This window comes from Suncus etruscus, chromosome 4 (genome assembly GCF_024139225.1).
Source record: "Suncus etruscus isolate mSunEtr1 chromosome 4, mSunEtr1.pri.cur, whole genome shotgun sequence".
Lineage (NCBI taxonomy): Eukaryota > Metazoa > Chordata > Mammalia > Eulipotyphla > Soricidae > Suncus > Suncus etruscus.
This window is the reverse complement of record NC_064851.1, coordinates 28,067,592-28,095,099: the sequence shown is the minus strand read 5'-3', so window position 1 is coordinate 28,095,099 and position 27,508 is coordinate 28,067,592. Positions and strand designations below refer to the sequence as shown.

Sequence of the window (27,508 nt, the reverse complement as noted above, 5' to 3'; positions counted from 1 at the left end):
CAGCAAAGTGATGTTGGAAATGCTTTGGGTGTTAAATAAAAATTTAACATTAATATCTTTTCAATGGCATTTTATACATAATAAATGACATGTTTATATCCTTAATTATTTCTATCCCTGAAAAAAGGAATTAGGTATGACTTATTGGCAGTTGTGTCATTGAATGGGGTAACAGGGGCTGGAGTCCAAGAGTAGTTGGTGAGTGAGCTACAAAATAGAAAGAAATTTTTGTATCAGTTTTCGAGGATCAATGAAACTGATTAAAAAAAAAGAACAAATCAAGACAATGTGTTTATGACTATAGTTGAGGGCACCCAGCTATACTCATTCTATGGGCCTTAGCAGTACCATTAACTTAATACAGTTGCTATAGGATTAAACAAGGATTCAGAAGCAGTTTATTCCCAAATCTTTATTTGGGGCCACAAAATTTTGCCGCTTCAAAGTTCTCCTTCTATACCCCATTCACTGCACTTTACCTTCAATCTCTGAAAGATAAGTAAATTTGTGGTAACATTACAAGCTTTCATAAGAAGCTGCTACATAGTATTCTCCCTATACATCCATTTATTACCAGCATCTTCCTAAATATTTTTAAAAAATTAACGCAGGCAACACTACAGTCACTCACAGGGTGAGCACAAAATTTTAATGACAGTGTAAATAAATGGCAACAATGATATACTCTGTGATTTCTCATTAACTGAAATTTAAAATAAAATTCCTACTCCCTATGAATTCCCACTTCAAACTGAAGTTCCTTCTTAGCTACTAAGAAAGCTAGACAAATTTAAATACACACACACACTATATATATATATATATATATACTATATATATATATAAATTTAAATACACACACACACACACACACACACACACACACACACACACACACACTTGAAGGCATCTGAAATATACCAAAATAGGAAGAACTTGAAAAACCAAGTTCCAAAAGAGAGAAACTGCTTATCCATACCAAGGCCAGTTAACAGTTTTAAAAAGAAATTTAAAACAAAAGTTTTAACATAAAAACTGTTTGCAGAAAGTTTGTTCTTCTGCAAGATTTAGCAGAATTTTCATGAGTTAGATTTTGGTTAGTTGGTATAAAATAAAAATTAATAAACAGGGATCAGTGAGAGAAGATTTACTAAAAATCAACCACAATTAAAATGAAATAAACACAGCTTTCAGGAAGCTCACTAAAAACTAAATCCAAGGACTTATGAGCCAGAAATATGAAATCCTTAGTCCTCCTGAGGCTCTGAGGCTGAGAGGATTATGTCTATTTTAACCATAGTCTAACTCCTCTGATATTTTGGTAGGAGATGAAAGATATCAGACCCTAAATTTCCAGTTTGTTGTCTTTTGTTTTTTTGGATGTTGGAGTTCACCTTGTGGTGCTCAGAGTTTACTCCTGGCTCTGCACTCAGGGATCATTCCTGGAAGGGCTTATTAAGCCACATAGGATGCTGGGGATAAAAACTGATCATCCTTGTGCAAGCCAAGTGCCTTACCTACTGTACTATCTCTCTGGCCCCTCATAAGCTAATTTTTCTATACCCAATACTTAAAACATAAAAAATAAGAAGGTGAATAAGAGCATATATTGCTGAAAACAAATAGGAAAAACAAAGTAGATCCACAAATAGCCCGCATATTAGAGTCATTAAAACTTTAGTATAAATGTTTTCCTAATAAGAATAATTTAATTAGAAGATAGCAGCAAACAGATGAGTCCTAAATAGAAGTGGAAGCTAAGAAATAAATTAAATTCTGGGCTGGAGAGACAGTGCATTGGGTAGGGTATTTTCCTGGTTTACATCAACCTGGCTTTGTTTCTTTCTTTTTTTTTTTTCTGGCTTTGTTTCTTGGCACTCAGCTCACACTGAGTGATCCCTGAGTGCAGTCAGGAATAAATTCTGAGCACCATTAGAGGTATCCAAATACAAAACAAAATAAAAAAGAGAAATTCTAAAATTGAAGCTATAGTAACTAATATTAACCAAACTAATAAATTTTAAAACATATTAGATATTAAAAATTAGTGAACTAGAAGATAAAAGAAGAAAACACAAAGCCTGAAGCATGGAGGATCAAAACCTTCAAATAATGAAATCCTTTTCATCTGGGAAGTAACAACAGCTGAAGAGATAAATGCTGAAGCTTTCAATAATGAAAGACTTAAACTCTATATTCAAGAAACATGTCCAGGGGCCGGAGCAGTGGTGTAGAAGTAAGGTGTTTGCCTTGCAAGCTGCTGACCTAGGATTAACCTGGGTTTGATCCCCTGGTGTCCCATATGGTCCCCCAAGCTAGGAGCGATTTCTGAGTGCATAGCCAGGAATAACTCCTGAGCATCTCTGGGTGTGGCCCATAAACCAAAAACAAAAAAAAAACAAACAAACAAAAAAGAAGCATGTCCAAGAATACTGAAATAGGGCTAAATAATATAGCAGGTAAGTTGCTTGTCTTGCATGCAGTTACTCCGGTTCAAACTCTGGTACTCCTGAGTGATTACTGAAAGGGGAGCCAGGAGTAACCCCAGAGCCCAAGGGATGTGGCCCAATATCCCCTCACCAAAACAAAGGATAGTAAAATAGAAAACTAGAAACAAAGTGAAAAATTTGGGTTGGGGGACTGGAGAGAAAACATTTCACACTTCAACAACAAATAGGGTCAAGTTAACTAATTATATTATATTATATATTCTAGACATCAGAAATAAAGGGAGTCAGAATAAAGAAAATGTTCTCATACTTTACAATACTGAAAGAAAATAACCACCAACAAAAAAAGAAAAGAAAAAAGAAAAGAGCCACCAACCTAGATTTTAAGAGGAAAGAATATTTGCAACCAAATCAAATTTGTAGCAAAATAAATACATATGACTAAAGCTAACAAAAGTGTGCAAGGTTACTAAATAAAATATTCTAGAAAATGGGAAAATGTTATCTAAATAAATCAAATTCTAAATTAAATAAATAAATAAAATAGAAAAACTTAATCAGTTCATGATCTCAGCAGTTTCTCGAGAGAGAGGATATATATATTTATTTACATATAAATATATATATTTCAAGGGTGCACAGATGAAAACTGCATAAATGGGAGGCCTATTGAGAGAGATTAAGCAGGCAAGAACTGCAGGAGAGAAACATGATCAAAAAGGGACTGGAAAAAGACCAGATAAAGGCTAAGAAACACTTATCTAAAAGACGTATTAAGATGGCAACACAGAGAGCATGAGTAGCAAGTAGAGAGGAGGGCTAGAGTACATGCATTGTATGTAGGAGGCCCAGGTTCTAATCTTGGTGCCTTGAACAGGGTCTGAAATAGTCTTCCCTCCCACAAAACAAAACAAAATAAAACAAAACAAACAAAACCACTGATCAAAAAGCACAACAGGAAAAAATATGGTTACACAGTGACCTAATCGATTATATCAAGAAGAATTTTTCTTGTACTGTGTGGAAATTGATAAACTGATAACAATTTATTGACATGCAATATCAACTGGAAAAATATAAAGTAGAAAAACATATACTGTGAGAGATTAAGAGTTATAGACCCAGCATAATGCAAATAGTTACTTAACAATGTAAAAATTGAGATCAATAAAATAAAGATAAATATTATACACTAAAACATTTGAAAAATCAGTATTTTCATCCATATAACAAAAAAATGCACTTCCCTGTCTCACTCCATATCCGAAACTCAATTCTAAATGAATTCTCAATATAGATGTCAAAGGTAAAACAATGTTCCTATAAGATAAAAGAAGAGGTGTATTCTCATTACTTCTTGGTAATAATGGACATTTGTTTAAAAAAAAACTGGTCACAAAATAAGCACTTTCAATGATAAAAGGAACAATAAAAATTGGAACTGTTCTCAACAAAACATATATTCAAGAGAACAGAAAAAGACAAATCACTAAATATAGATGGTAGTGGGAATTAAAACAAATTAAGGGGCCAGAGCCATAACATAGCAGGTGGGGAGCCTGTCCTGCTAGTGGCCAACTCAGCATCCTATATGCTCCTCCAAGTTTGTCTGGTAATTTATGAGCACAGAACCAAGAATAACTCTTGAGTGTTGCCATGTGTGGCCCAAAAACTAAACAACAACAACAACAACAAAAAAATCAAAGGTATAGAAAATAGAAAAGCTAACAGATTCATGGACAAAAGACATAAATAGAATTTTCATCCAAAATTATTTATAGAAGCCCATACACACATGAAGAATGCTCAATTTAATTGGTCATAAAGAAAAAAAAACAAATTAAACCAAAATAGTACTATATAATAATCAAAGTAGCTAAATTTTCTATTTTATCCCATACCAAATAGAGGATGTGGAGCACCCTGAAATTTCGTGGTCCAATCTTAAACTTGTTTAGCTGCTATAAAAAACTGGCAGAATCAACTGATGTCAACTATGTTTGTGGCCTATACCCCTAAATTCTACTCCCAAGTACATACCAATGAGAAGTATAAATAAATGTGCACCAAAAGACATATACAATTAAGTCCATAGCAGCATACTCTAAGACCCAAATGGAGAATAATACAAATAGCAATCATAAAATGAATAAATTATGGAATATGCTTAAAGTGGGACTCTAGATAATAAAAACTACCAGTTCTTATAATACAAATGAACCTTATGAATAAGCTAATGAAAAGGACATAGAATAATATATTCTCTATAGTTCAATTTATATAAAGCTCAAAAAACAGGCAAAACTGAACATTGATTTTAAAAATCAAGAAGTTTCTTTGGAGGAAGATTACAATTGGAAAGAGACATAAGAGAGGCTTCTAGGATGCTAATTATGGCCTAATAAGACTTTATATGCATAACTATGTGATTATGCTCCTTATCAACTCACCAAACTGCTTATTATGTGTACACTGTTCTTTATGTTTGTTATATGTTGATAAAAAGTTAATTAAATTTGATAAACCACAACCTAAAACCCTACAAATACTTTCTCTGAACATAGGAAAATAAATTAGTTACATACTTATCAATTAAAATCAAGTTTTTCTAAGTGAAAATAAAGTACGAAAAATCATTAACTAATATTTGCTTTTTATCTGTAAAGTAGGTAGTAAACCTATCTTTTAAAAACACCTTAGAAATAGAAATGTGTGGATTGTTCTGCTTATTTTACAGTATTTTTCTTTTTCTACTTTGGTCTTATTCAAATGTGAACCTTATCATATAGTCGAATACTATGAGTTACCAGTTCTTCATTCCTTGGTAGACAGCTGCTAAGTGCTGAGATACCTACCATCCATATAACTATGCAGCGCAGTTAACATCGTCCCATCTTGGGGTACATAGGCAGAATAAGCCATTTCTTCTAACATGGGTGGAGACAGCCTGGAGGGTGGGACTGCTGTGACTGGGGCAGAGGAGGAGTGATTAGGGCTGACATGTTTCTTGTGGCGTGCTCTACAATTCTGAAACCACACCTGAGGGAGATGAAAAGGATTACAGCAGTGTCACATATCTGCTTCTGAGTATAGTATCCACTCAACTTCTTAAAAGAAATTCAACCGCACTTACTCTATCATATAAACAAAGGAACCATCTAAAGCTTTAAGAAAGTTCTGTTGACAGAAAAAAACATTTTTAAAGCAAATAATGGTCATTCTTGTTGTTCATATAATCAAATTCTAAGGTTGACTTACTTTAGAATCTATTCTGTACTAAATCCGGATCTTTAAATAAAGCAAAGAAAAAAGAGATGGTGGGAAGGATTTAAGAATTCTTGAAGTTTCCTTTCTTTTTATATTGATATTTAGCATCCAAAGGGGGAAAAAAGAAAAACAGGCCCTTTTACTCAAAACTAAGTAAAAGCAACTACTAAATGTATTCGTAGACACCTGCTGGACTTGCTTCAAACCATTTTTCAAATACTTGAAGTCCCTACTGTGAACCTAAAGCTTTTTGCCAACCACTTGATTCCATTATTCCAATCACATTTTAACCTGCCATGCTTTATTTCTCTTCTTGAGGAATGTACATGCTATTCTGTAAAATGTGCATTAAGGTCAGATTTATAAGAAAACTGGCAATATTTAAGTAGAATAAAATACAAACAGACCTATGTCCATAGAACATAAAGAGCTAACTACACTCTGATGTCCACAGAGAAAAAAAAATGAAAGAAAGCAAAATTTCATGTTAAGTAGGATTTTATCAGGTCAAGATAAGTAAAGCTAAAACTGCCCAGAATTCTGTCTTTATTTTTTAAATAATATCGTTATTTAAGCAAAACCCAAGAATTCTGTTTTTAGTTACCTGTATTATAGAGCATAATAGTATTAAAATATTAGAGAATTTATATTCTCTCACTTGAACAATTCTATCATGAATAGAAACTATTTAGAGTAAGAACATTTGGAATCATGGTTGAATTGAGTTCAATCACTGGCATTCTCGTCTGATTCCCATAATACTACTAAGAGTGATCCCCAAGCACAGATTCAGGAGTAATCCCTCAGCACCTCTTAAAGTGGACTCAAAGCCAAAAATAAAGAAGAAAAAGAACATTTGATTCAGGGGAGGCAGGAAAGAAAAGATTAAGAGAAGGCAACTTTGTCTAGGTTAGGGGGCAGTCATTTGATGGGCAAGGGAATTATAACCAAATAATAAGGAACAGAGGAAGGAGCTTTAAAAAAATAAAAGAGGGCCCGGAGAGATAGCACAGCGGCGTTTGCCTTGCAAGCAGCCGATCCAGGACCAAAGGTGGTTGGTTCGAATCCCGGTGTCCCATATGGTCCCCCGTGTCTGCCAGGAGCTATTTCTGAGTAGACAGCCAGGAGTAAGCCCTGAGCACTGCCGGGTGTGGCCCAAAAACCAAAAAATAAATAAAATAAATAAAAATAAAATAAAATAAAATAAAATAAAATAAAAGAAGGTGAGAAAAGGCTGAACTTATTTTGATAATACAGCAGATAGGGTATTAACTTTGTATGAATTTAGCCCCCGTTTGATCCCTTGCATCCCATATGGTCCCGAGCAGCATCCTGTGTAATTCCTGAATGCAGAGTCTAGAGTAACTTCTGAGCATTGCTGGGTGTGAAACAAAATCAAAATAACAAAAAATGCTTTAAAATGAAAGGGAAGAAAAAGTTGGACTGATTTTGAATAAATGGTGTCGCTTTAACTGGGATTCCAAAGAGGGCTGGCAAACACAAACTTAAGGGGTTCTGATTTGATCTTTTAAAAATACTATAATCCCAGGCCAAAGAGGTAGCGGAGCAGTAGAAGGTTGGCCTTGCATGCAGCTGACCCCAGGACAGACTTCGGTTCGATCTTAGGGACCCATATGGTCCCCCAAGCCACAGGCGATTTCTGAGCGCACAGCCAGGAGTAAACAAACCCCTGAGTGTCACTGAGTGTGGCCCCAAAACAACCAATAAATAAAAAATAGTATACTATGGGGCTGGAAAGATAGCATAACTGTAGGGAATTTGCCTTGCTGATTCAGAAAGGACGGTGGTTCCAATCCCGGCATCCCATAAGGTTCCCTGTGCCTGCCAGGAGTGATTTCTGAGCGCAGAGCCAGGAGTAGCCCCTGAGTGCTACCAGTGTGACCCATAAAATAAATAAGTAAAAATAAATAATACTATAATGTGATAGACAGTGCTAGAGAGTAAAAAGTGAGGCTTGAATGTTTCAGGTACAAAGTCACAAATATATCAAAGAAGTAGATCCCACAACTTACCTGACAGTTATTTAGACTGTTCTACTCAAATAAATATAGAGACTACACTTAAAGTCTGCAGTTGCAGTTTCAGTTGTCTGCAGGCTCCAGTGTCACCACTGTCAGTCACTCACCCAACTAAGATGATACTCATGCATTCTCTAACATGTATAAGGAAGATGCAGCCGCCTGTCTTACCTAATTATGACAGTGTCAAATCTTAGAAAGCTACATCTAACTTAATAATCAGGATACTAGGTTTTCAGAGTTTCTTCAAAGTCTCATGAGTTTCAATTAAATATATATTACATACTATTCAATTTTAAAAGTCCCATCTTTTGAATGAAAGAAAAAAATCCCAGACCATACTTTGGAAATAAACATAAGAAGATAGAACATAAACAGCAAATATTTATCTTAATACCATTTCAAATAATTCCTTGGGCCATCTATCTTTAGGTAGTAAGGCAGGAAAAGGTTTTCAAACACAGGTATCATTTGTAGTAACAGCAAAACATAGCTGAGAATTTCAGACATTAAAAAATAACTCACATGAGGGCTATTGGGCTTCAGATCAAATCAAAGTCCTTTCGACACTCCTTACTGACTAGAAACTTCCTCCTTCTGCTTTACAAACCTCTAACCTGAGTTAAATTTCTTCTAAGAAATATACTTTAAGTAGTTTTTAAATTCCAAATTTACATAAGCTGAAAACTGCCCATGTAGACATTATGAAATTTAAATGCTAATGGAGAAAATAATCTTTATAAAGTCCAAAGAGTCAAAGATAAGAATTTAGTGAGTAAGCAAACAGTAAATTATTGGGTTATAAATACATAATACTGAGTAGGGAAATTTAATAATTTGGAGGAAAATTCTTGGGGGAAAGAACAATAGTATAGTAGATGGAACATATGCCTTGCGTGCAGCTGACCTGGTTTCATCTTCCACACTTCAGATGGTTCTCTGGGTACCACCAAGTATAATTTCTGAATGCAAAGTCAGGAGTAATCCCTAGTAATAACCCAAACAAAACAAAAAAATCCCTATTTCATATCTACCAAAATTCAATTCCAAAAATTTAAATTTATGTGTAAACCAAGTTTAGGTATAAATAAATGGAAACATAAATGTTCAAGAAATAAATCTATATTCTCCCTAGGCAGTGAAACATTAAAAAGAGGCCAAAACTACCTAAAGAAGTGGGTGGTCTGAATACATTAAAAGTATAACACTTATATGTAGAAAATTAATTAAAAGGAAACTGATACTGCATAAGTTTAATATGATTTATAGAAAGCAATTAAAATATGCCAATAGAAAAATGAGAAAATCACAGTGTTTTTAAAATTATAAATACAGGATCAACTTCATAAGAGTTATTCAGGGTTCCTGTGGATTTGGAAAAAGTGAACTTTCTTAAATAGTTCCTAGCAAAATGAGTGCAAACGTGCTACGTTTCTTTTGTGCTCTCATTAAAGACTCTACAAAGATATAATTATCCTTTGACTCAATAATCCCACTGCTATATATTTATCCGCTGTAAACCACTGAACAAATATGCAAGATATAGGTGTATATATAATGTTTTCATTTCAATATTTTTGATGTGAAAAAATGTAAATTTAAAGGACGTATCTAAAAGACTTTAATAACAGTGACTTACAATATTAAAAGTAAATCACTCATCTCCTTTAATTTTAATGACTACTTGCTTTATCAGTCACATCCAGCAAACTTAAGCTTGTAGATATATATATATACATAATACATACACACATATATCTGTATATATGTATACGTATGTGTATATATATATATATATAGTTTTGGAACCATACCCAGTGGTGCTCTACAAGTTATTCCTGGTTTTCTGCTAAGAAATTAGTCTTGGCAGGCTCAGGATCGTATGGAATGTCAGGGATCGAATTGAATCTGGATTGTCTAATTGCAAGGCTACCGCTCCACCCGTTGTACTATTGCTCTGATCTCAGGGCTATATATTTAATTGTATAGTTAATTGTAATATATATATATGCATATTTACAAATATAGTTGCTAGTACTCTTTACTATCAAAAGTATTTCATTCTTCACAGGTTTAAAGCCACCATCCAGACTGGAGCAATAGCACAAAAGGTAGGGCTTTTGCCTTGCACACAGCTGACCTGAGTTCAATCCCTGGCATCAGATATGGTCCCCCAATCCCTCTGGAGTGCTTTCTGAACCCAGAGCCAGGAGAAACCCCTGAACACAGCAAGGTGTGGCCCCAAACAAACAAACAAACAAACAAAAAGGTCTCATATAATCTTCAAGGTTTAATGTTTGGTATCAAGTTAATAATTATACTGTTGTTATAATATTGGTGACTTGATCCATCTGGACATTACATGATGTTTATCTGGGATTCTATAAATACTAAGAAAAAATTTCAGAAAATCTTCCATTTTCCTTTGCTTCCAACTTCCAAATGATCTAAAATATAGAAATCATGAATTTGACTTGTGGCAGGAACTCTCACTAATTATATTGTGTCTGAAATAAGAAGGAACCATCAGTCCACTGAGTATGGATAATCTAAACCAGGAAGCCTACTTCCAAGCACAAGACAATCAAAGAACAATCTATGTGGTTTATAGCATTTCACACTGAGCTTGAAAAGCTCTTCATGAGTGGAATATGCATTCACCAGTGTTCTCTTGCAGAGACCTAATTCTGCAAAATAGCCTTTCAGTTAGATTTAACAATACTTATTCTTTTATACAACTCCATTTCTTACTATCTCCTGATCTTTTCCTCAGCAGATAAATATCCTGATGCCTTTAATATTAGTGCATAATTTCTAAATGTTTCCTGACCTTTAAGCCTTTCTAAAAATAAAAATAAAAAAGAAGCACCATGCTTTTAAAATTGGTTCCTTGTTTGTTCTTTTTATTTACTTATGGGGATGGGAGACACCCAGAGATGCTTAGAACTTACTCCTACCTCTGCTCAGAGGTCAGTACTAGTGGGGCTTAGGGGCAGTGCTAAGAATGGAATCTGGTTGACTTTGTTCAGTGCAAAAGCAATATGTCTATTACTGTCTCTATGGCTGATTACATTCTTTTGAAGATATTGAACTGGAAAGATACCATGGAGGTCAAGGTCCTTGCTTTGCATGCAGTCAACCTTGGTTCAATCTAGACACTGCAAGTCCTCAGAGTACCACAAAGAGTACCACAGAACATAGCCCCCAAACAACGTGGGTGCTGCCTTTATACTCCCCAATATACACAAACCCAATATGACACTCTGAAATAAATAGACATTTGGAGGGAATAAAAGTCATTTGGAAGGATTAACGTCATGGGACTTGCCTTCTCAGTCTCATTCCAATGTATCTCCAATTCCTTTGGGAATCTACATCTTTAGAGAAGCCATAGTCATATGAGATTATTTATAAGTTACTTTGTGTAGACTTTTTTCCTAGTATGAATTACCTTAGGGTTAATAAGAATTAGATAAAGAATAAATTGAAACTTTTCATCAACCACACAATATAAAAGGTAAAATATATGTAAATATTATTCTTTGTCTTCCCACCACTAAATTTCATCTAGCTAGTTATTTACATTAATTTAGTTAACCTGGAACTAATATTCACAATCATTTCCATATCTCCACTTTCAATTCAGTAAACCACTTCTATTCCTTTGTATTCTATGTTGCTTCTATTTAACAGGATTTTTCCTCAACTTTGGCCTTTACTCTGTTTAAAGAGAATCTCTTATCCTGCTATCTTACTGTAGTCTACTCTTCACTTTTTACTGCCTGTAATCTTTTCCTAAAGAAATTTTTATCACATTTCATAGTCTTGGGCCCGGAGAGATAGCACAGCGGTGTTTGCCTTGCAAGCAGCCGATCCAGGACCTTAGGTGGTTGGTTTGAGTCCCGGTGTCCCATATGGTCCCCCGTGCCTGCCAGGAGCTATTTCTGAGCAGACAGCTAGGAGTAACCCCTGAGCACTGCCGGGTGTGGCCCAAAAACCAAAACCAAAACCAAACAAAACAAAAAAACAAACAAACAAAAAAAAACATTTCATAGTCTTTGAGATGTTTGTTAAATGTTTATGCCTTCAAATATCTACTTAAATGTTTATTTATTCCTTTATTGTGTGCTTATCAAAGTCAAAGGGAATTTATCTTCCCTTCCCCATCAATCGAGTTTTGTTCTGACTTCAATACTCCTATCAGTGGGCATCACTACCATAAATACTGTGATTTCAAATTTGAGTTATCTGTGACAGCTCTCTAACTTCATATTATAATATCCAGGTTCTTTTCTTGTTTGACAAGACAGAAACTGCTATCAGAGTGTAGTGCATTAAATCCTTCTCAAATGAATTCTAGACCACTGTCTCCAATTAAATCTCCCTATAAAATAAATTTGGTCAGTAATCCTAACAGATTTAGCTTTACTGAGCTCCAATATATGTACGGTTATAATGTATGGTTACCCACCCTTTTCTACTACAATCACCTATCATGATTTTCTCATAATCAGAAGAGATCTCTACATTCATACCTCTGCAAATTCATGTCCAACAATTCTCTCATAATTTTTCAAATATAAGTCTTTTTTGGTTTTGGGCTACACCCAATGGTGCTCAGGAGTTACTCTTTGCTCTGTACTCAGAAATCATTCCTGGTAGGCTGGGGAGGTGGGAAGGGGACCATATGGGATGCCGGGGACCAAACCCGGGTTGGCTGCATGCAAGACAAATGCCCTACCTGTTGTTCTGGACCCAAATTTTCAAATATAAATCTTATATTCCAATAGATTTTTCTCTAATGAACCCCTCCTCTAGTTATGTTTATATCAGCTACTCTACCTATATCTTTAACAAAAGTCATCAACATCCCCTAGACACACACACACACACATACACACACACACACACACACACACACACATAATCATGAAAAAGTAATCAACAATAGCATCATAATCAGATTTTTTTTGAAATTGTTCTTTTTTTTAGCTTGAAAATTTTAAAAGTGCTATGAAACTAAAATACAAACATCACTTACAAATTTACTGAAATACAAATGTACAAAGCGTCATTCAACAAATGGTAACTCAGGTCAAACAAATAATTTAAAAAAAAACTGGTTTAAAATACGAAAATTCCTAAAGTGGAAGGCTAATGATTAGACATGTTTTACCAAAAAAAGAGAAAGATACACAATCAAGAAACCTAGAAAAGAACCTTTGATTTTGTTTAACTAACCTTTAAAACACTAACCTGTATCACACGTCTGCTCAAGCCTGTTCTTTCTGCCAGTTTTTGAAGTGTCTGTGCATCGGGGTTATTGTCCTGAGCAAATTGCGCTTGCATAACCTGATTTTTAAAAGAAATGTCAGTAGTAAGCAGCTAAAAAATAAGAATTTCAGTTTTTTGTGTTTTATAAAAGTAAAAGAATGCATATGCTGTGAATTTACACAAAATTGCTTTGCTGATCTCGAAAACAGTTTATTTCGACATTCCAACTTCTCTCACATGTGCTATTAAAAATAAGCCTATTTTTCTTTCTATTCTTATAGCCCATAAGCTGAAATTTAAATGACTGAGTCCCTGCTTTTTATTTTTATTTAAAAAATTCTAAAATTATAAAGAATACATGAAATATATCTCTTTTAATTCTAACCTCTATTGAGTTAAACATGTTCAGTGTCCCTCCTACAATTTTCATCAGTATATATACAAATTTGTATATAGATTTGTATACAATATATACAAATTTGTATATTTGTATATATACAAATAATACAGAGCAAATGATAAATTCATTTAATTATGGCATCATCATCAGTTTTAAATACATTGTCTATACAAGAGAATTTCTGAACCATAAAAGATATCCATCAATCCACTGACTCATATAATTTACTCAAATCTAAACACTTATTAAAAAAGTGTCTGCATAATTCTGATGGAAACCCTTTAGATTATGACCATTGAGCTAAGTACTCAAAGCTCTGAGGCAAGAAAATATTGTTCCTTGGGTTGGAGAAAGATTATTACAAATGGGTAAAGAGATTGTCTTGTACAGAGCCAATCCAGGTTTGATCCTCAGTGCCACATATAGTTCTCCCAAGTCCCAATAAGAGTGATAAGACTTGAGAGCAGAGCAAGGAGTATGCCCTTAGCATATCCAGGTATGGCCAGAAACAAAAAAAAAGCAAAATTAAAAGTAAAATATTGTTCCTAAACTTAATTTCTTGAGATAAATATACAAATATATCAGTAACTACCTATAATGGAAGAGGAAGGATGTGGAGAGGGCAGGGGTTGGAAGCACAAGAATTAAATAGAGCTCAATACATGCCTTCTAGATTATTTTTTCTTCAGAAAAAGGGCTCATACTGAACTTCCATTTTCAATATATCTTAATTGAGGAATTAGAAAATGTTAAGTATTATAAGTAATTAGAGAGGGAAGTATGGTATCCAACATGATTGTTCTAGATGTATGCCTGTGATGCATAAGATAGAGGGCAATCTAGTAAAAGACTTAAGCACCATGCCCATCAACACTCTTTCCAATTGGCACAACTAAATGCATTCTCCACCATGCTTCTCAAGAAATACTACCTTCAAACACTGCACCTGTCAGAGTTAGTAAATAACATTTTCATAAGTCTAGTTATTTGTAGCCAAAAGTGAGATATTTAATGATATAGAAAATATCTTGTTCTAATCAAAAAAAAAAAATTTAAGAAAGGGTCCAGAGAGATAGCACGGAGGTAACGTGTTTGCCTTGCATGCAGAAGGTCACTGGATTGAATCCCGGCATCCCATCTGGTTCCTCGAGCCTGCCAGGAGCGATTTCTCAGAGTGGAGCCAGGAGTAACCCCCTGAGCGCTGTTTTTGGGTGTGACCCAAAAACAAACAAAAATAAAAACAAAAAAATATCTTGTTCTTTATATGCAGAAATTAAACTTTCCTTCTTGTAGGGAGTTTATGCCTTTAACAGTTTATGACAGGGGCAGGGGAAATAGCTCAAAGGACTTGTGTGCATATTTGTATCAGGGAGGCCAGGTTCAATCTCCATTACCACATAACATTGCCAGTAGCAATCCCAGAGGAACATGGTAGAAGTAAACTTTGACCACCGCTAGGTGCTCCACCAGGTAATCCAAAAAATAGCATCTTGATGATAACAAGGAATATCCAAAGATAATGTAGAGAAGAAAATCAGTGTTATCCCAGGAAAATTAATGAAGCTTTTAAATAATTTTTCAGTTAATTTCTGTTTAAAATAACTGATAACTCCAAACAAGATATTCCTTGTTATTTATCAAACTATATTGCCCATATTACTTTAAAAAATGTATAATTTAGGAATACAGGAGTTAAGACACATGTCTTGCAATTGAGTGACCCCTGTTTAAAAAGTATAATCATATGGATCAACATATGATTACTTAAACACCTCCAAGAAGGACCCCTGAACCAAAAATGAACTCAGCACTACCAAGGACAACTCAAATATTGTAAAAAGTAAACAACACCCCCCCCCCAAATGGGAGCAGTGAGACAGTACATGGATTAAGGACTTGTCTTGCATGTGGCTTTGGTTTAATATCTGGTAAAACTGGGCCTCCACAGCACCACAGGTTGCTGCATTGGAGGCTCACTCACATTGACTTGATAATCTCCAGTACTGCAGAGCCCAAGCAGCACTACATATTCATGCTCTTTCACTGAACCATGAGCCTAGCTGGTGGTTTTCCCCAGAACCACTATGGAACCACCACCCTCTAGGGAAAAAAATAAAAGAATCTGCCTAAAAGCTTATAATCTTTCAGTTCACATCATTCTTCTTTCCTTTTCCAAATGTGTCATCGTAATATCTTCCTGTCCACAGAGTGTTAATTTTAACGAAAGCTGAACATACAGCAGACTAAAGAGAGAAAAGAATGAACAAAAATGTATGTCTTCGTTGTTTAATGTTTCAAAAAAGGAAAACAGTTGATCAGGTCATCATCAATAATGGATCCAACAAAAACGGCATGCTTTTAATAAACACATTTCAAATACACAAATTTAATTACAATCAAATTACATTAAATAATTTATTATTTACCATGGCAAAAATTAAATGAACATATGATTTAGAACTAAAAGTTTTTTTAAGGAAAACGAAGATGTGCTTATCTGTGTTTAGTCTCACAAATAACCATCTTGAGTTCTATTTTTATTTCATTATTGTCCAGTTATTAATTATGTCAAATCTCATCCTACTCTTCTGATATGTTCTCATTTATCATATAGAGTAAATATGTTTTACTTTAGCATGTTGATCATAACAAGGAATTTCCAAAGGTAATGTAGAGAAGACAACCAATGTTATCCCAGGAAAATTAATGAGACAAGGAGTAATCTTTTGTAGAAGTATCATTTAAAAGCAGGAAGTCTACCAAAAATATTGAGCCTTCAGAGTAACAGATGGCTATCTCCATCAGATAACGCAGCATTAAAGTAGGTGCTAGCCTTGGCATGATTAATAATTGAAAAATGTAAAAGTGTTTCTGTCAGGTGCATTTTAAATAGCAGTTCTGCATAATGCATCTGAAATATTTTGGCTAATGCAAAATATTTTTATTGTATTTTAACGTTTTTTCTTCTTATGTTTCTACAGAAAAATTTCAGAAAAACTTAAAAAATAAAGAAGAATTTAGAGGCCAGAGCAATAGCACAGGGGGTAGGGCATTTGCCTTGTATACAGCCAGCCTTGGTTCGATACCTGGCATCCCATATGGTCTCCTAAGCCTGCCAGGAGTAATTTCTGAATACAGAGCCAGGATTAACCCCTTAGCACTGCCAGGTGTGGCTCCAAAACTAAAATAAATAAATAAATAAATAAATAAATAAATAAATAAATAAATAAATAAATAAATAAAGTAGGACCTGGAAAGTTATCTGACTTAACACCTTCTATTTCAGTTCTCCTTTCATCAAATGAGATACTTTTCAAAGGACCTTAATTTCCTTTACTTATAATTTGTTATCATGTTGTTTAATTCAAATACTAGTTAAATATTTTCAATGTTTTCGTAAGGCCAAGTTGATGATAAGGGTATACTGTCTTGTTTATTAGAGACTAGTAAAGTGGAATGATTTAAAGCTTTTAAAAATCTATCATGAGGGGGTGATATTGGTGGAGGGTAATCTACAGCATACGTTGGTTCTTAAATTATAAAGAACCACTTGAGGATAAGGTCTGTGTCTCATTTGTTTCAGTAATCCATATAAGACAGATATTAACAAAATGAGAATGCGTGTAGGGGCCGAAGAGATAGCATGGAGGTAAGGCGTTTGCCTTGCATGCATAATGATGGTGGTTAGAACCCTGGCATCCCATATGGTTCCCTGAGCCTGCCAGGAGCGATTTCTGAGCGTAGAGCCAGGAATAACCCCTGAGCACTGCCGGGTGTGACCCAAAAAACAAAAAACAAAAAACAAAAAAAAAAAAGAATGTGATTTGAAAACATATTACACTTTTTTTTTTTTTTTTTTTTTTTTTTTTGGTTTTTGGGCCACACCTGGTGGTGCTCAGGGGTTATTCCTGGATGTCTGCTCAGAAATAGCTCCTGGCAGGCACGGGGGACCATATGGGACACCGGGATTCAAACCAACCACCTTTGGTCCTGGATCGGCTGCTTGCAAGGCAAACGCCGCTGTGCTATCTCTCCGGGCCCTCAATTATACTTTTGACTTTTAAAAACTGTGACCCTGATATACATTTTAAAAACATGAATGATCCAATTTTGTTATATAATGGAAAAGTTTATGGATATATGCAATTTGAAATGACAAGGCTATCTGCAAAATAAACCTGGATTCTCACTCTTTTTTTTTTGTTGTTGTTTTTTTTGGGTCACACCCGGCAGTGCTCAGGGGTTACTCCTGGCTGTCTGCTCAGAAATAGCTCCTGGCAGGCACAGGGGACCATATGGAACACCGGGATTCGAACCAACCACCTTAGGTCCTGGATCGGCTGCTTGCAAGGCAAACGCTGCTGTGCTATCTCTCCGGGCCCTGGATTCTCACTCTTGTTTTCATTAATGATGCTCATTAGGTAGAATTTTGTTAAGATAGTTTCATTCTTGGTCCCCTGGGAGGCCAAGCAAAATGTAAGATGACGGGTGCAGAGTAATAGCACAGCCAGGATAATGTTTGCCTTGTTTACATGGGCTGATCCTAGTTCAATCCCTGGCATCCTATCTGGTCCCCTGAACCTGCTGGAGTAAATTTTGAGCATAAGAGCAAGCAGTAGCCCCTGAGCACCACTGAGGGTGGCTCAACATGCCTCCTCCCCCAAATTAAGATCACAGATTTGAGAAACAGGGTCCAAAGTTCTTCTCTGTCATTTTCTATTGGTATATGAGTTTAAGTAGGGCTGAGTACAGTAGATAAGGCACTTGCATGTGGGAAATGGGTATTTGATCCATGGTACCCTGAATCCCACCAGGAGTGATCCCTAAATAATATTGCTAGACATGGTACCCTAACTGGGTTCAAGAGATATTATAAATAAAAAAAATGATTTGCTAGGGTTTGGCACACAAAGACCTTAATCAAATATAACATTTTATCATTATTTTCCTGTATAAGATCATTTATGTTCCTAACCTGGATCAATTTTTCACAATTGTAATTTTGATGATAATTCATATTAAAAGTTACCAGCTTTGGGGCTAGAGTGAGGAGGTATGGCATTTGCCTTGCACATGGCTAACCTGGGATTGATCCCTGGCACCCTATATTGTCCCCTGAGCTCCACAAGAGGTGATCCCCAAGTACAAAGTTAGAAATAAGCCCTAAGAACCACAGGACATGGCCCCAAATTAAACAAAAACAAAAAGACAAAAAGTTGCAAACTTTGTAACTGAAAGTACATCCAACAGCTAATGGCAACCTCCATTTAAAAAATATTTGTATTAGTATTTATATTTAATTCAGTCACTTTTTAACTTTTTTTTTATATTGTTACTGATCTCCCGTAGATAACTTCTATATGCTGGACTTTTACATGATCTTCATTACAGCCCAATGAGGTATCTGCTAAAAGGTAGATTAATATAAAAATATATTTTTAATATCTTTTATATATTTATTACTGACCATGGTGTCTAGGAATAAATAAAACAAAAACAATTATTTGGAAATGTTATATAAGGGATTTAGATTTTAATGCTATATTGATTTTGATTAATAATAAGTTAGAATATGATGAAAACATCAAGATGTTTTTCTTGATTGCTCTCAAAATTCCCTCGAAATACTATTATATTTATCTTAAATATAATTTATCTTATTGAAAGTCTTACAGTATACAAATTTTCAAAGGTTACTTTCATTTGTTAAATTGCAAAACTGCTCTTTAAAAATCTGAGTTTATGTAGATACTGAGTAAAGCACCTTGGAATACGAGACAAGTAAATGTTCAAAATGTTCTACTTTATCTTAACATAAAACATATTTAATCAGGATATTGTTAGAAAACACACCTTTATCCAAAAAGTGTCAAATAATCATTTTATGTATATTTACAATAAAGCAATAACAGTTAATTATTTTCTTGACAATTTGCATAAATCAAACTTTACAACTATATTGAGGGCAACTCAGGCAAAAATAATCCCTTTTTTCAGAGGAGACATTCAACCTCCAAATTCTCTAACCTTTAACCAAATTCTTTTATACCTTTCATTCTTATTAAAAACAAGAAAGCGTTTACTTGATTGGAGACAATCAGTAGATTTCTATTTAAGGTAAGATACATTCAATCCTTTCCTGCTCAAGGAACACATCATCTTGTCCATTAAATTGTTCTGTGTGGTTTCTTAAAAAGATGAACATATTAGTTTCCCCTTAGACAATCTATTATATGGCTTTATGTTAAAGAGTATCAAAATGTTTTTGCCTCTAATCACACTTACATGTAGTCATGTAAATGTTTAGTATCAACAAATTTTATCAGGACGTCAGGACAGATAAATGGTTTGTTTCTTCCAAAAGACTGTAGGAAAACAAAGCTCAAAAGACTACTTACCATGTTTTGACTTTGGAAATAATGACAAACATCTTAGTACAATAAAGTTATACATTCAAATTATTTTCACATAACGTACAGGCTAAACTTTTTGAGAACGTAATGACACTTTTAGACAGTGGGAGACTTTTTTTTTTATTTTGGTGGGGAAGGACTTCAAAAATCATAAATTCTTGTCATGTCTACCTGCAGTTGATCAGCTGTAAAGCTAGTCCGAGCTCTTTTTGCTGGTTTTGGATGATTAACATCTTGTTCTGTGAGGAGGGCACCTTCAACACTAATTCCATTACCTGCATTTGGGGAAAAAAAAAATCCACTAGATATGTTGGCACTTAAGTCCACTGGTCATTCAATAAGTATTTTACATATCTTGGCTTGTTGTAAAATTGTATACATTTTTATATGTAGAAATGGTGCTCCATTTGTTGATTTGCATATTCAAAAGTGCAAAAAAGTTGCAAGTGGCCATCTGAGGTTCATCCATTAGGAAGACAAATACAAAGATATAATCACAATTGAGATTATAAAGAACAAAACAGAATTTTAAAGAATGCAGCCTGAAACTATAGCATAAGATTTCTACAAACCCTAAGGCTTTTCCTGTAAACAGATGGAGATTATCATTCACAGTAGAGCACTTAATGAGTTTTACCACAAGTCGATTCCATAAACTGCTGCATTATAACAAAACAAAAAAAAATGTTTCTATTACTGTCCCAAAAGATGCAAAATATTTTAAGTTTTATACTTACCATTTTCCACTTCTCTTTTTAAATTATCCAGCATGCAGTCATAATGCACTCTGCAGAGTACTTTCTCTTCCACCAAAGCAAACTCCTCTCCTGTGGAAAGTTGCCTCTTGCAAGAAAAGCAGGCAAAGCATGCCAAATGATAGACATTCCCCTTGGCTCTCCGGACCCAGTCAGTAGAATGAATGTGCCTCCCACAGCGAGAGCAGCGAGTTCCATACCTTCTACAGTAAATAAAAGGATTGGGGGGAGGGGTGTAAATATTTCAATGCTTGGTAAGATATTCATCAACCCTAAAATTAAATTAACACATTATATTACTCATCGGATTAAACTAAGTATCTAAAATCTTCTGAAAATGAAACAGGAATCAATTATTTTCCTAAAAAGTCAATATGGTAGTAATCAAGACTTGAGATGGAGTCATAATTCAACCCTGTTTATAAAACAAAGACTTCCCTTTTTGACTTGAGCAAGAGTGGAAATTTTCTTTTAAAATAAATGAAAGATAAGTTTCAATATTCCACTTGTAACAAATATCAGTGCATTTATAAAGACTGGGCTAGTCAAGATTTATACAGGCTCACACAATTTAGATTAAAAACCTATAAGCACAAAAGTATATTAGTAAAGATATATATCATGACTAAATAAAAACAAGCTGAGATCACTGGAAAATGCTTTAAATGTTTGAAAGTTAAAACACATAAACATTTCAAGTTGTTATTACTTTAAAAACGAGAACAGAAATTGTTCACCTTGTGGATGCAGATATAAAGTTCATAAACATTTCCTTTGGAGAACAAGCTCTGGCATTGCTATCCACAAAATATAGGGGAATGTTATTAAAAATTGGACATCAAATTTAGGTTACCTTAAAATACCATATGAAAATATTTCTATTTTCTCCTAATCTAAGTGAATAGTTTCTCTTTGTCATGTCTTCTGCCATAATCACAACCTGGCACATCTATAAACAAGGAAAGTATTATTTATCTGTCTACAAACCTTAAACAATACTATTAATTTATTTAAATTAATCTGAAACCTAAATCCTAAAAATAAATTTCAGAATATCATTTAATATGAAGTATTAAAAAATCCTTAAGAACTAAGGACTTAAGAACTAATCCTTAAGAACTAAGGATAAGTCTTTAAAACCAAACCATCCAAAAAGCTGTTAGTAATAATTTAAAAATTAAAATTATTATCTTCATTGAAGAAAATTCACTGAGAAGAAAATTGCTACTATTTTTTTTTAGGAAATAGAGAGCAAAGTTGATGAGAAATATATGGTTTTGATAATTATAAATTCTGTGACTTGATAAAGGTCTCTGGGTTTCATGAAGAACTTTAAATTAACTAGCAACTTTATTCAAACACAAAACTCTCAGAAATCAGTTTTTTTAATTGAGTATAAACAACATAATTAGAATTACAACGTTTGCTACGTAGTATTAATTTCCCAATTTCACAATGAACACTTTTCTTCATTTGGAAATGCAAATTAATAAACATGGCAATTTTTTAAAAAGTCACACTTTGGGATAATTTAACTTTCAGGGCAGGTATCCATTAAGAACAGAGTTCTATCCTAGAGGAAACTTTACATCTAAATAATTACAAAGGATCACACAGAGAAAATGTTATAATAAATATCTCAAATATAATTTCATAAAATAAAGAAATGCCAAATAAACATAATTTGTAGGCAGCTCAATTAATCTTGGTGTATTTCTGATAGTGGAATAATCAGTTCATTGGATGGTATGTTTTTAATCACAGTTTCTAAACTGTTAGCACTTTATCAGCATTGTATAATAAACTGGTAATGACAATTTTTGGTTTTGGGACTATACCAGCCAGTGCTTAGGACTTTTTCCCAGCTCTGTGCTCAAGGATCACTCCTGGAGAGCTCAGAGGACCATAGTATTAGGAATCAAACCAGCACTGGCAATATGCAAGGCAGTGCCGTTCGGACTGTACTAACTCACTGGCTTTGATAATGCCAGGTAAAAAATAAACTTTATTCACCTTTGATAGTTATTTTATTTTGAATTACCACTCTCCCCAAACTAGTGTCTTCGTTACAATATGTTTTTGTTATCTCATGTTTATTAATCTGTGCTTATGCGCAGTAAGTTTTCTTTTTATAATCATAGGTATTCACTCCTTAAAATGGATGTAACTATTTTAAATATTTTGTACACTGCATTCATAAAACATAATTATGCTCATTCTAAATAAATTATCAAAATTATAAATCATTCTTAGTATCAAATCTTTCAGGCTTCAGTAAATAAAATTGAAAAAATAAGTTAATTTGCAGGGATTTTTTGGAGGGGTAATTATAATTTCTTGGAGGCTATTTTTCTAAATAGTTTCACAGTGTACCTGAAATAGTCAAGTTTGCAGAAAATGTCTTTGTCTTTAATATAACAGCTCGTATGCCTTCCTAAGGAGGTTCTGCAGACACTGCAGGAGAGACACCGAACATGCCAGCACAGGTCATTCACCTATGAACAAAAATGAGACAGAATGAGAAGCCACTCAAATAACCCATAAAATCTGATCAGTCATTGGTTTTGTGATTTTTAAAAACTGGTTCCTTAATATTTTAAAACATATGCTCTAAATAGCTGCTTTTAAATGGTGGCATTTGCAGACAGGCATCTAAACCTATTTCTTTTAGACCCCAACCAAAACATTACAAGATCATATCTACATTTTGTTTTATTTTTTGCACAAATTGTACTTTTTTAACCCTGAAAAATATGGGTGTAATCACTTTCTCACTTTTTTCTTTAACATTTATGAGCAGAGAAAATTTTGGTCGCATGAAAGAACTTGAACCACAGTACTTGTGCAATGAAATGTGGTAAAGAAGTCATACATTTTCTCAATCTACTTTTTGGCTAGATAATTAGAAATTGGGCAGCAGTAAAAATGAAAGTGGTAAATTATTTTTTAATAAGAAAGATATAAACCAATTTAGTAGCAAAATAAATTAAGGTAGATTTAAAAATTACCACAGCAGCATCCTCAGTCCCTTCTTACATTAATAAACACTAGAGCTTAATAACACTGCTTGATTTAGTTACTGAATCAAAAAAATTTCTGATTTACTAGTTTTACAAAGAGCATTCAATCATCATCTTTTACATTTACAATAAGCACAAAATTGTGTTAAAATCACTTGACTTTACATTTTCTAACAGAAGCATAAAATATTGTCAAGTCAGAAAATAAGTCATAATTATTCTCACTTTACGCTGTTGTCCTAATACTGTAAACATCACAGCTTTAGTTTCAGAAATGATTTAAAAAAAGGATTGAGTATTGCAAGCTTCTAAAGTTTGCTCTTGCTAAATAGTCACAAGACATAGCTCTAAGTTTAATTAAATTTCATGCAAAAGGACAGCAAAGAAACAAAAACATCAGTTGTAGTCTATAAATGGATGTAATGTCTAACTTTAGACACTAGAAAGAAAACAATTGTGAAATATATCTTTTGGAAGATATTTTAATAAAGACTATCATGCTTTATAAAATTAGCAACTATTAGATTTTTCCTCCATGTTAAAAAGATTCCTTTAAAAAAGCTAAAGGAAAAAAATTAAAAAAAATAAAAAAGCTAAAGGAAAAATTTTCACTGACTGAATTGTAACTATGTTTTTCTTTCCAATGCTATAAGTATATATTGTTCAGTGAAATTGTAAAATTGTTAAGCTTTTAGACTTCATATAAAACAGCTACATGCTATTATATAAGAAGGCACGAAAAACAGCAAAATAAAATAAAAATAGAAAAAACAATGTGGAATAAAAATATATCAATAATGGATACTGTCTCTGAAATCAATATTTTGCTTCAACATTTTTCCTAAAAAGGGCCCAATTAAGTTAAAGTTTAGAAGCAAAGATTTCCTTGGTATGCCACTGTTTAGAAGCTTTTTTTTTTTTTTTTTTTTTTTTTTGGTTTTTGGGCCACACCCGTTTGACGCTCAGGGGTTACTCCTGGCTATGTGCTCAGAAATCGCCCCTGGCTTGGGTGGACCATATGGGATGCCGGGGGATCGAACCGAGGTCCTTCCTTGGCTAGCGCTTGCAAGGCAGACACCTTACCTCCAGCGCCACCTACCCGGCCCTTGTTTAGAAGCTTTTATGCTTCTATATTATTGGGGGAAGAGTGTTTGTTTCTGCTTTTTGTTTTGTTTTGTTTTATGCACAAGAAGACTCAGGCTTCATGGTAGTCATAGCCATCCTGTAATTCTCTTAAATCAGACTTAATGCATGGTTTGCCACCTTCACTCAAAGTTTACTGTTTTTCTCCCCCTCCCCTTAATTTTTCATTTCTTTTTCAAGGGAGAAAGAAATGAAAAATTTCAGGAAAATATAAATACATCCTAATAGCTAGTACTGATCTAATTCTTATTCATTTATATATGCATTTAGTACCAATCCAAATGAATGAATCACACAAACAAGGTTCTAAAGTCCAGACTAAAGATATATCTAATTTTTTTGTACTTTTTGTTCTATTTCCATTTTGCTTGCCTCAGAAGAAGATTTTTTTCCTATATTAAACTCTTAAGCTTCCAAATGCTACATTAGGTCTAGCAATTTCCATTTATTTGTTAATCTTGCCTGTGACTCAAATCGATCTCAAGCTTATCTGGAAGAATCAAAATGGAAACAAGGCAAACTCAAGAGATAATAAATTCAATCATATAGTACCAAACTTTCATTTGTGGTAGTACATGTAAGAAAGGTAAAATATTATACAGAAAAAAAGATTATTGTGAGGACTCATTTGATTGTGAAGAAAATCTTCAGGTAACTTATTTAGATAGCTTAGATATTTTGTATCTTATAAATATTAATATATATTTAGCATAAAATAACTACTAGAAACTTACTATTAGAGGACATGTTAAGAATTCATGTCTTAAAAATTCATTACCTCATAAATTTTTAAAACTATCCCCTCTACTATAAATATTAGTCGTTATAATTTCAGTAACATTCTTAAAGATTATGCTTAGGAGATATCTCATTAAATGAGCTAGTTTTTATCCAAAATACTTGAAATATCCCAAAAGACTCTGATCTAGAAACACTGAAAACACTCTACTGAGTGTAAATTTAAAGAGACATTTATTTGCCATCTTTGGGTTTAAACAACCAGCTTAAGATTTTGATTCTTAATGTTATCACCAAAACTTAAGATTCTTTATCTGGGTTGAATCTATATTAGGTTATCCGACCAGTTTCCAGGTACAATTTCTGCTTGAAGTAGAAATCTAACTGACTTTTGACCTTATATACTTCATAATTAATCCTTCTAAAAGCCCCGCATAGGGCTAGTGGGGAAGATACAGAAAGTGAATCAGTTTGCTACTAATTCAGTATAGGGCAGATCATTATTTTTAAATAGTGGTTTTCAAAAGCTATTGAAGTTGAAAGCCCATGGTATTAGAATCAAGACACATGGGACCACGATCCTGCATGCAATGACATGGATAAATAAGGCCTGCCAGAATTTTACTCCAAATTCCCCCAACAGTATTTTTAGAAAGAAGTAAAACAAATTAAGACAGACAGTCAACTCTCAAACCACCACTTGAAGAACTTCATTCCAGACATTGTCCTTTCTCTCCTCTTTCGCTCTAACTTTACATGCAATCCCATCCTTCAGCCCTCTGCTCAGGAGGTGACGTTAAAACCAACCAACCAACAACAACAACAAAAAAATGGATGATCTTTAAATATTGAAAACTTGATAAGAGGAGAAAGTCATTGGGAGCGAATTTTTATGCCACTGCCCTCACCAACTTTTATTTTAGAAAAATCTCGACTGACTACTGCAAATAAACATAAGAACACATTTTTATGGCTTTTTAAAAAAAATCTCTCAAAAAGACTATAATTTTATGCAGTGGCTCTGACGAAAGAAGACTCCGTAGTGGGGGAATTAGTCTATACGGATCCCGATATGAAACCCTAAAAAAATAGGACTAAGGGATGAAATGGAGGTTGCTGGGACCATAATTCCGGACTCAGTAAAATAAAAACCAGACAAAATTCCTTTTCCGTAAAGGGCAAGAATTTCCCCCCCACTTCCATTATCGCTAAGGTCGGTGGCGCGTATAACCCACTCGAGGGGTTTGCATCTGCAAACCACCGCGCACAAGCTATTCGCAAACAACACAGTCGCCTTTCTCTCCCAGCAATAGTGTTGCCCTTGACCGAGATATTTCCCTGTGAAATCCTGCAACCTCGAGGGAGAACTTGGGTGGAAGAGGCACTGTAAAAAATCAACTTTTCTCTTTTTTCCCCCCCAAAATTCCCAGGGTCCCCAGGCTTCTCCCTACCTTGAGAAGATACTTGTCCACGATCTCCAGGCCACAACTGTTGCACACACACTTGCCGGGAGGGCAGACGGAGCCGGAGGCCATGGACCGGGGTGAGGACGATGGGGACAGCGGGACCGAGGAGGAGCACGAGTCCTCGTCCCCTGCTCCTTCGGGGCTCACCTGCGGGAAGCCGCCAGGCGCAATGGATGACAGTTCTAGACCCCTCCTTCTCCTCCTCCTCTCCCTAACCACCCCCTGCAGGTCACCGCGCATCCCCCCCGACACCTCTCCAGGTTCAAGTCCCAGATCCGCTACGCGCCCGAGGGAATTCTCCACTCCTGACCTCCAAGGCTCCCTCGTGGGCGCCTCCCAGCTCCTCCCCAGTGTTTTCCCTCCCCCAAATTCCCCCCAGGAACAGGGAGGGAAACTTGGGAGCCGGGAAGGGGCGTGGGGTCGGTGGTCCAGCAGCATCCAACAGCTTCCCCAACAGCCCCAACTCACCAGGCCCTCTTCCCCGGTGCCTTTGCGCGTCCTCCCGGCCGCCAGGGCTGCAGTGCGCCCGCACTCGTCCGACAT

General features: G+C 34.7%; 1 protein-coding gene across 1 annotated transcript; it reads right to left on the bottom strand.

The window, feature by feature from the left end:
* Positions 1 to 130: 130 nt before the first annotated feature.
* On the bottom strand, positions 131 to 27,508 carry LHX8 (LIM homeobox 8). The gene is made up of 8 exons (XM_049772084.1): positions 27,434 to 27,508; positions 26,951 to 27,112; positions 22,972 to 23,093; positions 20,581 to 20,801; positions 20,015 to 20,118; positions 13,013 to 13,108; positions 5,306 to 5,489; positions 131 to 207 (listed from the first exon to the last, which is right to left on the bottom strand). Exons 1-8 carry the CDS (start codon positions 27,506 to 27,508, stop codon positions 131 to 133), a joined length of 1,041 nt encoding a protein of 346 aa, XP_049628041.1.

Bases quoted from the DNA above. Each gene is read 5' to 3' on its own strand.
- LHX8 (XM_049772084.1), bottom strand. From the start codon at position 27,508: ATGTCGGACGAGTGCGGGCGCACTGCAGCCCTGGCGGCCGGGAGGACG. The intron at 27,113-27,433 runs GTGAGTTGGGGC...GGCTTCCCGCAG, and splicing joins GCACCGGGGAAGAGGGCCTG to GTGAGCCCCGAAGGAGCAGG. The intron at 20,802-22,971 runs GTACACTGTGAA...TATTTACTGTAG, and splicing joins TGCAAACTTGACTATTTCAG to AAGGTATGGAACTCGCTGCT.